The 16,565-nt window shown below is 44.2% G+C and overlaps 1 protein-coding gene across 2 annotated transcripts; it reads right to left on the bottom strand.

The window, feature by feature from the left end:
- Nucleotides 1-6,784, bottom strand: LOC123179762 (disease resistance protein Pik-2). Of its 2 annotated transcripts, XM_044591641.1 has the most exons (6): nt 6,572-6,784; nt 6,341-6,424; nt 5,126-6,142; nt 2,558-4,172; nt 724-775; nt 1-357 (listed from the first exon to the last, which is right to left on the bottom strand). In XM_044591641.1, the coding sequence occupies exons 2-6, from the start codon at nt 6,355-6,357 to the stop codon at nt 326-328; spliced, it is 2,733 nt and encodes a 910-aa protein (XP_044447576.1). In that variant the 5' UTR covers nt 6,358-6,424; nt 6,572-6,784; the 3' UTR covers nt 1-325. The 2 variants fall into 2 exon arrangements, with proteins under 2 accessions (XP_044447576.1, XP_044447577.1); XM_044591642.1 differs by lacking the exon at nt 6,341-6,424 and having other exon boundaries at nt 6,572-6,783.
- Nucleotides 6,785-16,565: the final 9,781 nt, after the last annotated feature.

The raw sequence follows: 16,565 nt of genomic DNA, 5'->3' as shown, positions 1-16,565 counted from the left end.
TTTACTTCAGTCCCGGTACATCACAAGCACACTCAATAAATAGCCGTAATTATTCAGATTTAATGGTACTTTCTTGACAGAGAAACAGTAATCCAAGTGCATGCAATGGTTGGATCAGTCGCTACACCGTATGATTTGTTACAAAATACCATCCATGTACTAGCTACAGTTTTGAACTAATGCGGAAATTCCATCTGGTAAGCTCTTGGTTGTGTCTGCATGGGCCACAGGCATCCTCCTCGATCAGTTCTTTGCTAGTAGAATCAAAGATCGGTCCATTGTTGAAACATTGTAAGATTTTGATCATATATTCCATCAACTCAGGTTATTCCTCTTCTATGGACAGCACTTCGGGACCTGCACCCACCAAACAACGCATTAGTTAGCTCCCGTACAAATGAATTAAGTTGTATCTTTTGATTTCTAGTTTCTCTCTACCTTTTTTGAAATTTGTCAGAAATATCTAAGTTCTTATGAGTAACCATTTTGAATTCTACAATAATTCATCCAACAGCCTCGCTATGAGTAAAATAACTTAATCTACAAACCCCTAGTTTTACAACACTTTATAAGGAATTTTTTTTATATTTTTCTACAATAGTTTAGTATCCAAGCATTTACGGCACCTTAATCAGAGATTTACTATATGTCTACCAATGAAATAATAGAGACAGATATTCACTTAAACTGAATGCAATGCCTCAATAGGATTCGGTGCCATACCAAGTGCCCAGTTTAAACTTAGCAACAAGTCAGAGGCCAAACACTCGCCCACCTGGAATAAAGAGGAACTATCAGCAGCAAACATTTCTATTTTATTATTCCCTCCATTGCATAATTCTTGTCGTGGATTTAGTTCGAATGCACGACAAGAATTATGGAACGGTGGAAGTAACAAATAAAAAGACAATAAGTAAAACTAAATGAAATAGAAAAAAGGTTTATTTTACAACCCTCAACTAAGCACAACGTTTAATTTACCAACTTCAATAGTGGTTAGAATATACCCTAAACTATTGAAACTGTTTACTCTACCCCCCCCCCCCCCCCCGCGTTACACAGTTATATGGTGGTTTGCTGTCGTGGAATTCCAGTTGACCAGTCAATGGTGATGTGGCCTTACAGTAAGCATAATTTAATGAAAGGAAATAAAAACGGCCGGACCAACATGTCAGTTTAATATGCTAACAGGGGATTACCCTAACCCAATCAATCCAAGGATGGGCCCCCGTCGGTGTCTCACCGGCGCTTTGAACACCAGCGATCGTGCACACGGAGGCGGCGCCCGGGACAGCATAGGAGCACCCGAGGCAGCGGCACGAGCTGGCGGGAGAGCATGCTACATCGTCCAGTGTCCGAGCAAACACCAGGCGCTCACCTAGACCATGTCCGCATGGTCTGCAATGTAGGGGAAACTCCGGGACGAGGACATGGTTGACCAAGGCGGCTGGCGGAGCGAGGCATTACCGCCACAGGGAGGTGTGCTAGGGGTCGCAGAGCCTCGGCGGTACGACGGTAGAAGCTTCATTACGGCTCCACAAAGCCTAAGAGGTTGGTGGAGCAGGCCAGGATGCGCCAGAGCAGGAGATTACATGGCGGCGGTCACTAGGGACGCAGATTTGTAGAGCACTTGCACCCAGGCCCTGCTATTCTGACTCTTCAATATTGCTTTAAGATTTGTGCAAGACAACTAACTTCTTATATGAAATTTTCGCTTTTTCGTTTCTCTCATATAGAATATGTTATGAACTTCACACTTTGCAGCGCAGCGAAACTTACTAACTAGAATGTGGGATAAAACTTTCTGAATTTTTCGTCCAACATAAATACTAAAAAATATATATTTTAATCAAATGAAACTTATTTTGTATATTTATGTTGGACGGAAAAATCTAAAAAATTTATCCTAGATTCTAGCTAGAAAGTTTTACTGCTCTGCAAAGGTTTGAATTTGAAGACACGTTCTATGTGAGAGAGAAAAAAAGAGAAATGTACTTACACGGATCTTGATGCGAAGAATGGATGGCTAGATAAGAGGGGCCTGGGTGCTGGTGCTCTAAGATATATTTTCACGGTCACTAGCCGGAGGTGGAGAGCCTCCGAGGTCGATTCCTTCCATCCTAGAGCTCCTAGAGACGAACCGATTCTACTAGACAATATTTTGTGGCGTATAGCGGATGTTGGCCGCGCAAAGGACGGGCAACGGCTGCACTTGGCAGCTCTGGACGTCTAGATGGGACGCATGCAGCGCACGCGAAGCCCCACGTCCCTGCCGCTCGCCTTCGCGTGCTTCCCTTCCTCCAGCACCGCCGTTCATCAGTCGCCAGGAAGCAAGTTGTCGTTTCATTGGAGACTGCTGCTCACGCGCTGGCTTTGCGGCCGCATGCATTTTAAATTCTCTAGACTATGAAGCTGCGCGGAGTGAACTAGTAGTACTTGAAGCGCCAAATTCCAGAATGGAGTAGGAGTCAATACTATACAAGTAGTAAAGTGTAAAGAGCAGACAAGTAACTATAGTTAAGTTACTGTGAACAAAGGGGAATCAGCATGGAGTTACCTGCTTCACCGTCAGTATGGGCTTGTTGGGATTAATATCAAGCTCTTTCTCAAGTGCATTGGTCAGTTCATCCTCACTACCACCACTACGAGCAACCACATAGACATGCTCAACCGAAGACAGGTTCTCTAGCCCAAACTGAAAATCACCAAATTGGTGTTTTGTTTTCTCAACATACAAATCTAACTCCAGGATTTGGAGCTTTTGCAAGGTTCCCTGTGCAAACATGAAGACAGTGGCTTCTATACTCTTTATACTGAACCTTGTCAGAGACTGGAAGGGACAACCATTGCCAATGACTAGCCTTTTATATGTGACTTTTCCCTGATACACTACAAATAGAGAGAGATCACGCAGAGATGGCATGCTACCAAGTATTTGGAGGTCTTCCTCTCTCAGTTCTCTTAATGTGATTGCAAGGGAAGAGAGGGAGGGCAAGGTGGACATTGCTTTTAGAAGCAATGTAGAGACCATATTAATACCCATGTCAACGAACACCAGCTGTCTTAGCTGAACAAAGGTTGATGGCAATTTTTTCATGGGGGACCTTATGTCTAGCACTTGCAGAAGCTGTAGATTGCTCATCTCTTTCGGGACCTCAGTGATAGATGTCCCTTGTAGACTCAGATACCTCAGGTGAAATAAATTGCAAATATCCTTCAAATGATGATTACCCACGTCAGTACAACCACTTAAATCCAATGCACGTAGGACAAGAAAACCTGAAAGTGCTGACAATAAACTGAGGTCTTTACTGAACACAGTAAGTGATCTCACATGGGACAAGCTGCTCATGGTTGGCATTGGCTGGACATCCTCTTCATTACTGGTTTGGAGAGACAGTCGACGGATCTTACCTGGCAGTGACCTGGTATGCTGACCACCCAATGTAACGAGAAAGTTCTCCTCATTTGACAAGGAAGTGATAAGGTCAAGCACCATGTCATGTACACGGACAGAGCTCGCCTTATTAGCAATATTGATATCCATTGGTTGGACCAAGCTTTTGTTAATGAGCTCAGCAATGTAATCCTCTCCTACTTCATACAAGCTCTTCCCCTGCTCTTCATGAATGAATCCTTCACCTATCCATTTCCATATCAACTGTTTGGTTTTAATATCATAATCCTCTGGATACAAACTGAGATACAGTAAACAAGTCTTCAGATTTGGAGGTAGGTCATAGTAACTGACAAATAGTATCCTCCTCATGTCCATCAGGCCAGGATTATTTTCTAGCCCAGAACCCATAGATTGGTACACCTTGTACCAATACGTATATGTATTTTCATGTTCCTTTTTACTAGCCAACATACTAGCCAGTGTAATGATAGCTAATGGTACTCCGCCACATTTCCCTAAAATTTTCTCACTTACTTTAGCCAACTGAATAGGAGGACGCTTGTCGCCAATTCCAAATATTCTTTGATAGAATAATTGTCTTGAGTCACTGCTAGAAAGAGGTTTAAGCTGATAAACACCACCAACTTCTTTAGCAACATCCATAATGCGAGTTGTTGTGATTACTCTGCTATCACATTCATTCTCAATCAGAGCACATCTAATACTTGTCCACACAGATTTATCCCATATGTCATCAATGACAATGAAGTACCTACGAGGTAATACCAAAAGCTGTGTATTAGTAAAGCTATTTTATACAAGTAAAAATCAGGAAACTGAGGATGGTTTTTAACACCCAGTAAATAACGTAACCGTAAATTGCAGGGTTATGGGATTAAAATGGCTCTTAAGTAGAAATTTGTAAACCGAAAACATAAATGGTAGAAAATAGAATTTGATCTAGTCCTAGTTTGGATGATCAGACTTAGTAGTTCATTCACCTCGTCAAAGCAAAGAATTTAGACCTATGGTTCAAGCAAATCAGGCGGATGACATAATTGTAAACTTACTTACAAAAATAGATAAGAGGCTAGGGTTTCATGTGGCGCCTACCCTGGAGTACTGGAGGCAACTTCGTGGCATCCACTCACTAGTTTAGAGATATACTTGTCATAATATTATGATATTCTCAGTTGCTTGCCATGGATGTTACGATAATAGTATAATAGCATTGGAGTTGCTGGTTAGTGTAAACATATCCACAGTATTAAGGGTGAGCACTACAATGGTACTGCAAATATTCAACCTACACCTATTTATTTAGATATAATACTCCAACAGGTAGAAACATATAAGAAAGTACATGATATACCGTAAGTATTATTTGATTACTCTAAAATAATTATATTACAATTTTTTGCCTAGGGACCATGTAGTTTTGAGTACCAAAATGGCGCATTTAACTTCCACATTTATTGGCCATTTCTTTCTAGAAGAATTAAAGAGGTAGAAAGACTCCACCTTTCATGATCTATTTGTTCTTGTTAGACATATTGTACAAAAAATCTTGTTTTTGTACAGACGGATTCACTCACCAGTCTGATCAAAGTTAGATATCAGGAGAAACATACAAGTACATGTATGTAAAAGATCAAACTGAAGGAAATACCCTTACCGGCCTGCACATTAAGCACAAACGTCAACTGAAAAACCTATAGTACATACCTCTTGTTTCGGAGGAATTCTCTTATCTCATTAATGAGTTGTGTTTCGCTCCATGCTGACTCGTCCATGATGTTACTGTGCTTTCCCTTGTCAAGTTGATGCAGCAAACTCTTGAAAAGCTTCTTCATGTTAGGATTAAGAGACACGGAAACGAAAGCCCCACAATCAAATTCTCCACGAAGCTTCTCATACACCACGTTAGCAAGAGTTGTCTTCCCTAAGCCTCCAAAGCCAACAATAGAGATCATCTTCGGCTGTTTCTGGGACACCTCGTCTCCCTCCGCCAGCATCTTGACTATTTCAAGGCTCTTCTCTTCGGTGCCAATAAGCTCCGTTGCCTTTTTGAACAAGGCTAACTGACGAAGGGTATCAGTACTTGTGCCGGTGGGCTTGGGTACAACAACGCTGTCAATCTTGTACCTTTCACGCCTCTCACTGACCTCCTTGATGCGGTTCTTGATGTCTTTGATGTCCATGCCTATTTTGTGTCGGATCTTGCCCTTTGTCATCATGTCCATGCTTCTATGGATGAAATCCATAAAGCTGTGTGGCATCTTTTGTTGCCGACACTCAAGGCGCACCCGGAATCTGTCGACGCTGTCGTCAATCTCATAGGACAGGTCCCTGACATCCCTTGCCCAGAGCTTGACCTGGATGTCAGGTGGCTGGTCCAGCGGCGCCTCCGAGATCTTGATGAGGGCAGCCTCCATGCTCTCAAGCTCTGCTTTGAGGAACTTGATCTCCCCCCTGGTCTTCTTCTGTAGGTTGTACTCCTCCTTGAGCAGGATGCCGAGCATGGGGAGGAGGGTGCTCATCGCCCCGGTCACGACCTCCATTCTACTTGCCTTGCCGGACCTAAAGGGCGTTATGCTGTTTTGGTTGCTGGTCAACTGGGTGTAGTGTTTGCACTTTGCCGGTGCTGCAAATGGGATCTCAAATTTGCAGGCGCCTTGACAGGGTTCCTCCCGTGTTGAAATGACCTCCGCTCCAACAGCTTCTTCCTCCGATGTCTTTTTTCTGTTGCAAAGAAGAAGAAAACGGTGCATTCCAAAATGAGAAGCAGGTTTCCTCTGATCTAACTTTGAGCCATTTTTTTTTTTTTTTGCAGATCCTAACATGTTTCAAATCCAACTGTAAACAGTAAGCATTCGTGTATGTATTTTTTTTCCCGTTGTAATAAAAAAGAAAAGAAAAAAACTGGAAGAAGGACTCTACATGAAGTAGCAATCCATGACTGTAAAGCTTTCCGATTTGCCCTATGTTTTGTCCTGCATGGCAAGATCTTCCATGGATCTTCCCCTAGAAGGAAGAAAAGCAACTCTGAACTTGGATTTTGTCACGTGGAAAAAAGGAGCCAGCTCTAGGCCACCTCCACGGACGTTTCTTGGCCAGTGGAGGCCGCCGCTGGTGGCACGAGTACGGCGGAGAGAACAGAGCACCTCGTACCTGGTGGCGGCGGCCGTCGCAAGCGGGGCGTAGAGGGCAGGGCAGACAGCGCCGAGCGTGGAAGCAGCACCACCGGCCCGCGCCGGAGCGGCGGTGTGCAGAGCGAGAGATGGGAGCTCGGAGAGGGAGTGAGTGAGTGTGTAAACGAACGGGGTTCGAAAGAAGAGATAACGATGGGGAAAGTGAACGGGGTCACATCGTTCACTCTTTACAGAGAGCACGTTGTGTAAAGCAATCAAGGAGGTGTCGACATACATGCACATTTATTGGCTGTCGGCCAGCAGCTGGCCCAGATGCCTAAATAATCATCTCGACCTCCTGCCACTGTGTACCAACATGTTTTCTGGCAGTGGTGGAAGTGGTGGGGTTGGAGGAATAAGAGGTAATAGCACCCAGATTCATGAACTTGCACAAGTTATGATGATTTAATCCAAAACTTGCAAAATGTCCCAGAACTTGACACCCTATGTGATGATTTGGTCTAGAACGAATCACAGCGACAAGTGGCCGTCCAGAGCTTGGACCGGTCAGCACTGGCATTTTTGCAATAAACCCCATGCCGTTTCGTCGATTTAACCCGCACTGGTTAGTGCTCATCTTCTCCGCCGCAAGTGCCCCGCCGCCGCTCGTCCACACAATACAGTACTACAGTCTCTGTCGAGTTCTTGCGGTGTTGATGCCTTTGCGGTGCAGATTTGCTCGTCGGGGTGTTCATCGACACCATTCTCGAGCTGCGGGGGGGTCCCGGCGAGGACGTGGATCTGGTGCGTGGTGGCCTGGCTGTTCAACCACTTCACCTTCACCATCGGCACCAGAGGGAACTGCGGGTCCATCGTCTGCGCCGCCATGCTATGGACCCTCATCTGCTTGATGAAGGGTGTAAGCTCTGAATCCTTTTTTTATGTCTGTTCAGTGATAGCTACCTTTATGAACTACTAGCTCTGAATATTTTGCAGTTGTGTGATCTGCTGATTCTTACTTGTCAAAACTAGTAATATTTCTCTTCAAATTTTAGTAGGTATATAATTGGTTTGAAAGTTGAGATGATACTTTGCATATTTAGTTCATTATGTTTAGTCTGTAAAGTATCTTCCGTTTAGTCCTTTCTTAAGTTTTTGTTCACCAATCAATTGCCTGTCTGTTGGATGATCAATCACACTATTTAGCTTTTTTTTTGTGAAGTAGTGGAATTTAACCTTTTATGCAAGGGGGATTTAACTTATTGGACCAATGGATTTATAAAAAAAATTGGCAGACTGAATTCTACAAAGTTGGGTGTTGCTTATGCACTGAAATACATGATGGTAACATCAGAAAAATCCCACACACAAAAAAAAAACTCTCAGAAGAAGGAAGGTGTACCCATAATCCAAGAAAACCATACTAGATTTCTGTCACTTTTGCAAAACCACATATACGAAATAATTTGCTTCTTAATTCTTATACTTAGTTCTAGTCTCCTCTGTACCTGTCTGATGTTTTTCCTTGAAAGACATCAGTACTTGGTGCTCAACAGTTAAAGTACCTTTGCTTCAGAATTCAGGTTTTCTTTTGATTAATGTCTTAATGGTGTCATTACAGTGTCTTTTGTCCTGTTTCTTCACTTGCTTGACTCGATGCGTTTTGACAGACATTCAGCTTCATAATCTAGTTTGTGAAGTGAAAGTTGTCAGGCAAATGGTTTGCTTGCTTGCAACTTCCCAAATAACTTGCAGATCATTTACTCTGTTGCTAACTTGCATCATAAGTATGGACAATTTACTATTATTTGCAGTCACATGTATAAAAACATAGAATTATTGTTTATAAATATTTTGCATGGCTATCTTACAGTTTGATTATCTACTGCAGGTAGAGTACTGCAAGCAGCATTCTGGTATGTGCCGATTGTGCACGTCAGAATAATCATTTGAGATAGCAGTCACTTGAGTGTGTAAACTCAAGCTCCTTTTTGCTGCTGGCTAGAGTAGTTACTGGTATCCTGGAGTTGAGCAATACTTGAGCACTCAGATGCGATGAAAAATTAGATATGCGAAATGGTCAGTAAATAACTCTTTACTGTAACGAGGTTCATTGATATGGCTACATCCCGGGGCTTGACTACGGGCGCTCCTTCCCGTGACACCGTCACCATACCACACATCGGCCACCCGGACGCCGGCACATGCCGCCGGCTCCCCTTGCGCGCCTGTGCTATTATGTTGGCATATGTTACATCGTGTGTCTAGCCCCACTATATATGAGAGGCCTAGGATACAAAGTGTCCTACTAGGACACGACTCCATATCCTATCTAAACACAAGACAACTACAAGTCCAATTGTAACCTACCTTGTGCACTATATTCGACACAATTCTAACAAACTCCACCTTGGCAAATATTCTCCACCACCTTGAATTCGTCAATGCGTCAAACTTCCATGTACATTGGACTTGAGCTTATCCCATGAGCACCGCTGCTGCTCCAAAGACTCCATGTGACTCCACCTGCAACTTGTAGTCCCTTCTTTTCTTGACCACAGTCAACACTCAAGCAAAAATTAAGTTCCTTGTTACTCTAGTTTATGCTCCCAACTTCATATTGGGTGTCACACTTAAGAGTTACCTGAACTCAACATCACCGCTCCTTTCTTGACCGCCTGTCTGAAACTTGAAAGAATTTCACCGTTGCTTGTAGTCATCCCGAGTCAAAATTCGCAGTTGTCTCACCACATGTATGACCACCAGAGCCCTGGCCCGTCTCCATGTCCCGTGCATACCGCACGCCTCGCCGCTATTACCGCCTCGAGCCTCCGCTGTCCTGATCAAGTCTTAAGGGTCGCAAACCCACAACACTCAACCCCCACTGCGGAGTACCATCGGTCATCACCGACCGATGACGAGTTTCACACTTTCATCAGACCACTGGGCTCCAGTCCGAATTACGTGTCACTTGCTTTTCTCCATCGCTGAATAGGCTTCGACTCTCTGTCGACTTACGCCGTAGCCTCTCAATCCAGCTCCACCTTCAACATGACTCCATGGTAGATGATCAGTCCACCCCTGCGCCTCATCGACTTGAACCTCCGTGTATACACCACCTTGAATCAATCCCGCGCCATAGTCTTGTCGAAGCCGCACAAGCCTCGGGCATGTGCACCACGTGTTTCCACGCCCAGAAGTCGGTCACCATCAGCATCACGCCCCTATGTCGTTGTCGCCGATTCCACCACCGTCTTCTGTACCAACCGACATCCCAGTCGATCCGTCAGACAGTCCAGTCCAACCCAGCAGAAATTAACATACTGCAATCATGCTTCACCTTGCGTCGTGTCCACCCACACATCTCCGTGCATTGATTGACGCCCTGTGTTTGTGTGATCCTCATGACGCGCTTGTCCGCGCGCCTCTGTAACCTGTCCACGTGTTCCAAGCCTTCACAACAAATCGACTCTAAAAAAGAATTCCATGCAACCTGCACAATTTTCTTTGTCTCTATTTGTTTTTTTAGCTTCTCCGTGCACCCTGTACACACACGTGACCATGGCCAGTCCTTTTTTTTGTCTCAAAACAAGTCCCTAGTCCGCTCGTATCAAGCATCTCTGGCCATCACGCATAGGTTCTGCCTTTGTCCCAGACTACCACAGTGCTAGCTGCTGCCCTGCCTCGGTCATCCAATCCACCACGACTGCACAAGGGACTAGCCCTCCAAGAATGGACCACCAGCCCCACTTGGGCCAGCCTGCCACGTCCTAGGCTGTTGCCCACGAGCATCCTTGGCCACACGCGACCGAACTCGCCTGACTCGGACAGGCCAAGGACTCCCTGCTGCTGCACAATTTCGTCGAGATCCGCCTATAACCTGCTGCCGTCGACATCGCCAGATCAAACAGCTTCCGCACGAACGATTCCTCTTGACTGCTATTCCAAAAAACGCCAACACGTCGGATCGGCCCTCGTCCACACATGTCGCTCTACGGCGACATCTTTCGTATGAACAATGTTGATCCACGACTAAGCGCTTTTCCTCCTCTAGATCAACGATCCAAAACCTCTTCTGACAATCTAGCTCATGATATCACTTGTTCGAATAAATCCGAGGCATACCGTTGATCATCCGAGGACCAAGCAATCACACGAGGACGACACCGAGATTTGTTAACGAGGTTCACCGATATGGCTACATCCCCGGGGCTTGACTACGGGCCCTCTTCCCCGTGACACCGTCACAACACCGCACACCGGCCACCCGGGCGCCGGCACATGCCGCCGGCTCCCCCTTGCGCGTCTGTGCTATTATGTTGGCATAGGTTACATCGTGTGTCTAGCCCCGCTATATATGAGAGGCCTATGATACAAGTGTCCTACCAGGACACGACTCCATATCCTATCTAAACACAATACAACTACAAGTCCAATTATAACCTACCTTGTACACTATATTCGACACAACTCTAACAGCTTCGGTACCTTCGGTTTCAAGGATGCACCACCACATTACCTAGGTGGGTTAATTCATCATCGTTTCCCCTCCTCTCCTCCATGAGTATTGAAGTGGACAGATTGCGGCCGGAAGTCGACATTCAGATCCTTGGGAAGCTTCCCACTCTTCGTTCTCTCATGCTGTGGACCAGCAAAGCTCAGCACACTCATGTCGAAACGTTCGTCGTTGGCGCTGATGCATTCCCATGTTTGAGAGAGTGCAACTTCATGAATTTTCTGACGGAGCCATCTATGTTTCCACGAGGAGTTGTGTCAAGGCTTGAAATCATGTGGTTCGATGCCCGAGCGTCGGACATTGCCGGTGGTGAGCTGGATGTCGGCATGGGGCACCTTCCTTCCCTCCGGAAAGTCGAGGTTTACTTTTGGCGTGAGAAAGGCAGCTCTTCAGATAAGTGCAAGGAGGAAGCTGATGTTGTGCTGAGGCATGCAGCGGACATCCATCCCAACCGTCCCACCCTTGGTACCATTCGTGAGTCCTTTCTCTTAGGTTTCGTCTCTAGATTATGGCTTAATTCTATTTCTCCAAACAATGCACATGCACATGCTAATTGCTTTTCTTTCTTAGATTGTTAACACCAATGACAGACGACGATCCCTTGTGTGCCGGTCAAGCTCCGGTTGCGGCTTGGCTTCTTCTGCATCTGAGTGTGAGAGTTATTCCCTCCCTTGGACGTTCTGGAGCTGTTTCGGAGCAAATTCTCGAATAATCCAGCACCCTCGAGCTGGACCTTCCGGAGACGACAACGACGCCGCCGCCGCCACGATCTCCCCTGACAAGCTGGCTTACTTCTGCTCCGCCCTCTCTCCTGCCCTCGCCTCCGCCGCCACCATGGGTGCCACTGCCACCTCCCGCGAGATCCCAGGCCTCCGTCCGGCGCGTCCTCCCTGGCACACCGTCTACAGGGTCACCATCTTAGTCTTGCTGTGCTTTGTCCGAGAGTCGCTGTCTCCTGCTGTGCTTTATCTTGGTGCTTTCTCGTGGTGTTTGAGTCTATCGTACGCTGCTAGTTAGATGTCATCTTGTAAGAATTGTGCGCTCCATGTGGGAACATCGCTGTTATTTCAGTATGAAGAAACATATGAATCTGTAACCGGAGAAATACTAATTCCTACAATGATCTTGTTTTATCTTAATTTGTCCTAATTTAGTTAGGTATGTATACGTGTTCTTAATTATATGCTTAGTTTTGTCTATATTATCATGCAATCTTCTCTCTAGCTTCTGTGTTGTGTGTTCTGTACCTAGCCCTCTACAGTTAATGCTTCTGAACTTGCACAGATAAGTTGGTCTGCTTCTGAATTTGTTGAGTTGGGTTCTCCGTTACTCTTGTAATTTGGCACCGTTGGATTTCTCATTCTCTTGTTCCACTCCAATGCTCCCTGAACTAGTTAGTGCCTTGCAAATGCAGTTGCAATTTCACTGGACAAGAATTGGAGTGGAATTTCGTCTAGCAGCAGCACCAGGAGAATTCAGGAACACTGCTTTTGTCTCATCATGATGTAGTTTTGTTGTGATGTTATAGGAAATGATGTAGTTTTATTGTGATGTTATAGGACATGATGTAGTTTTATTGTGATGTTAGTGTCTTCTGGTGTTATAGGACTGCTGGTGTAGTTTTAATGTGATGCACAGGCCTCCCTGTGTGATGTTGTCATGTGTTCGGCAAACTGGACTGAAGAGAAATTGAAAATAAAATAAAAACAAAGTATTAGTGTTAACACCCAGCCATGACTCTAGCTTTGCAAATCTTTCTCGAATGTCCTCATAGTAGAAGAGTAATTAATGCGAGATGTCGATCGGGCATGCATGGTTACTCAAAACACGTGGTTTTTCTATTAGTATTTGATAGTAAAAGGTTGGATTATCATTTTATTATGCGGACTGGAGGCGGCACTCGGGCTAGGGCGCCCCTATGTCTCGCTTTAAGCAAGACATGAGGAAGCTCCCACGTCGGGGGGAGCCCTAGATGGGCCGGCCCAGCCGCGCGGGCGGCCATGGCTTGTTTTTTTTTGTTCTCTGTTCTAGTTTTTTGCTTTATTTTTTATTCTTTTTATACTTAAATATATATATTTGAAAAACACTCCTCAAAAACACATTTGAAAAATGTTGAATAAGTATTAAAAAAATATTGAACAAGGTATATCTCATCTAGATGAGTTCTAGCGAAACTGTTTATTTATAGTATTACAGATCAAAAAGAGTACATTGCATGGACCGAGATAACTGAATCCGTTGATACAATCAAAAGTTTGTTACATTTTTCCTTCAGTTTGCGCATATGTTCAAATTACTCCCCAGCCAGCATGATTTACACCGTAACAGTCCATGCAAATTAAGCGCGACATCTCCAGCACCGAACTTCTTCAGGAGAAAATACCCAACCCAACATAAGTACATAACACAAAAAACAGCACAGTAAGATATGAAGTTCTGTGCAACAGTTCCCAGAAGGTTGGTAAAACCCATTGCTGTATACTACCTATTTGCAGGCAGTTAGTAGCATAGCCGCAGTCAAATAGTTTATCAAAGCAAGAAATTTGGCTACTCATTTCTTCATTTATTACAGATCAGAGCAACTTAAACTACCTCACGACAGAAACTCGTAGTACCAACGCAGCCGCCAGCTAAGTCGTTGAGGGGCCTGGCCAAGGAGACGGCGGAGACGTGAGAGGGTGGTGGACTGGAGGCGGCACTTGGTCTAGGGCGCCCCTATGTCTCGCTTTAAGCAACACAGGAGGAACCTCCAGCATCGAGGGGAGCCCCAGATGGGCTGGTCCAAACGTGCGGGAGGCCATGGCCTGTTTTTTTGGGTTTTTTGGTTCTCTATTCTCATTTTTTGGTTTTTTGTTTTTTTATACTTTAATATATATATTTGAAAAACACTCTTCAAAAATACATTTGAAAAATGTTAAATAATTATTAAACAATATTGAACAAGTATTTGAAAATATTGAAGAAATATTATAAATGTTGAACAAGTATTTTGAAAATATTGAATAAGAATTACAAAAATGCTGAACGAGTCTATGAAAAATGTTGAACAAGTATTTAAAAATGTTGAATAAGTATTTGAAGATATTGACTAAGTATTACAAAACGATGAACGAGTATTTGGAAAAGGTTGAACGAGTATTTAGAAAATGTTGAACAAGTATTTGAAAAATATTGAATAAGCGTTCAGACAATATTAAACGTGTATAAAAAATGTTGATCACTTATTAAAAAATATTTTTGACACCTATGAAAAAGTAGAGCGAAAACGAAAACAAACATAAGAAAAATCAAAGGGAAAACTGGAGAAGAAAAAATAAAACTAAACAAAAAGAAAAAGAAACAAAAAAGCCAGAGAAAGAAAAGAAACAAAAGAAAACGAGAAAATGAAAAAAACGGAGAAAGCCGGCTCGAGTGGCTTCAACTAGGTCGGGCCCCCGATATTTAAAACGAAGAGTTGGTGGTCGCGGTGGCTGTCTTCCTGGAGGCCCCAAGGTTCAAACCCTCGTTCTCCCAATTGTTCTTTCCTTTTTCTTAATAGTGCGCAAAATGGGCCGGCCCGACTATTGTAGCCCTTCAGCGTCTCGTTGAAGGCAAGATAGCTAGTTCATTGAGGGGAGTGAGCCGGGCCGGGCTTTTCGCGTGGGCTCAGGCGTGTGGTTTGGCTCAGGCGTGTGGTTTGGGTCGTCCTGGGGGCATGCACACGGCGACTATATCTTGCATTAAGCTAGGCAGAATGATTTTCTCAAAAAAAAAAAAGCTAGGCAGAATGATCTCTCATGTGGAACGCTACACTACATAGGAAGAGATAGGATTTAGTCCGTCAGTGTAGCACCCATCAATCCATGGAGTCCATGTTGTGCTCCTACTCCATCTCCATGCCCGCCTCCGCACCAAGCAAACTCCTACGAAAAATAAGTCTAATTTTTTTGGAAAACATTGACAAATATTTTCAATGCTTGCAAATTTTGACCATGAAATGTCTTCCATAGAAGTCATGGAAAAAATCAGCACTCCAAAATGCTTTTGAAAATAACATTTTTGGATCATCGGACTTTTTCTCACGACTTTCAGATGCCATTTCATGATGAAATTTTGCGACAAACAAATTGCATATTGTTTTGATTTTTTCTTCAGATTTTACTGTTCATCCAAGCTCATATGAGCTCGAGTTCAGATACTCTGCGTTCACAAAACATAGCTTAAACAACTTGATAAAAGTTTGAGACAAAACAGTAACATCAACACGGTGAACGACACGAGTGCCAACTCAGTCTCTCCACTGTCTCCTTCTCCTAGACTGCATGTCGTGAACTCCTCGTCGATGGTGATTCCAATTTGAGAGATTCTGAATCAAGAGTGTGAAGAGAGGTTTTGAGGAGCCGGGTTGCAGCCGATGAAGACGACCCCTTTTCACAGGTTGCTCCTTCGGCTCAAGATCACGGCCTGTCAGCTGATGAGTTGGAGCGATAAGTAGGCGGAATGTGTGAGGTTGCAACTTACAATGGAGCTCATTTTCGGCTCAATGCGGTCATGGAAATGCGGTAGCTCTTGGAGTGCGAGGGCAGTTCCATTGTAGGCTTTAGCGGACATACCTAGGGCTCGTTGATGGAGTGCACCATGACACAACAACGATCGAAGAATGTTTGATTGAGTAAGAACGACAATAATACAACATTATTTCACCATGCGCCAACACACCTCTATCAAAAGCAGATATAGGTGATCCACTATTTATTATTATAAACATTCTTTTATAAATTTGGTCAAAATATGGTTATCCAACCCACTCCATCCCTTTCAACCAAACAACAAAAATTGGCTACTACCACTGACCACATGTTTGCCCATGAATCAAACACAATCCTAGTGGTTAACAGTGTGGTGGTGTCCGACCATGCGGTCATAGTCGAAGTCGCTTTCAACCACTTTTATCTGGTTCTCGGTGCAAGGGAGCAGGGGCGTAGCCAGGCCCCAGGCTACCAGGGCCATGGCCTGGGGCGTGGCCGGCTGATACTTCGTTGACTGTAGCTATAGAATCATTGTTTGGCACTGTTTCGCACTATACCAATGATGTTGGCCCCGGGCGTGGCTTCAGCCTGGCTACGCGATTGCAAGGGAGCATCACGAGTTTGCGCCCCGATAAACTAGGCTCATGCGAGGAGGACTTGACCAACTTAGGCAATATTTGATTGCTATTTTCCTTTCAAACCAGGAATTAATTCATTCCATCGTTTCAAAAGGAAACCATTAATTAGATAAGAAATTCGCAGCAGAAACAATAGTATTACCGATGAATGCGTTGGACCCTGACCCAAATCCATCGACGAATTAATCGACAACATTTATAACCCTAATAAAGTGAAAATGCAACATCACACAAACCTAATAAAAACAGCAAAGCCCATCTCCTTTTTCCTTTTGGCAAGAAATGGTTATGGCAATATTTGGCAGTAATTCACTTCATTCTTGGAAAAGGTAACCATTTACTTATGAAATAAGAATAAAATCACAGCTAAAG

Source organism: Triticum aestivum, chromosome 1D, assembly GCF_018294505.1.
Source record: "Triticum aestivum cultivar Chinese Spring chromosome 1D, IWGSC CS RefSeq v2.1, whole genome shotgun sequence".
NCBI lineage: Eukaryota > Viridiplantae > Streptophyta > Magnoliopsida > Poales > Poaceae > Triticum > Triticum aestivum.
This window is presented reverse-complemented; position numbering and strand designations above follow the sequence as displayed.

Coding starts and splice junctions, on each gene's coding strand:
- LOC123179762 (XM_044591641.1), bottom strand. Junction 4,173..5,125: donor GAATTCCTCCGAAACAAGAG/GTATGTACTATA, acceptor ATTACCTCGTAG/GTACTTCATTGTCATTGATG. Junction 358..723: donor AAGTTTAAACTGGGCACTTG/GTATGGCACCGA, acceptor TGGTGGGTGCAG/GTCCCGAAGTGCTGTCCATA.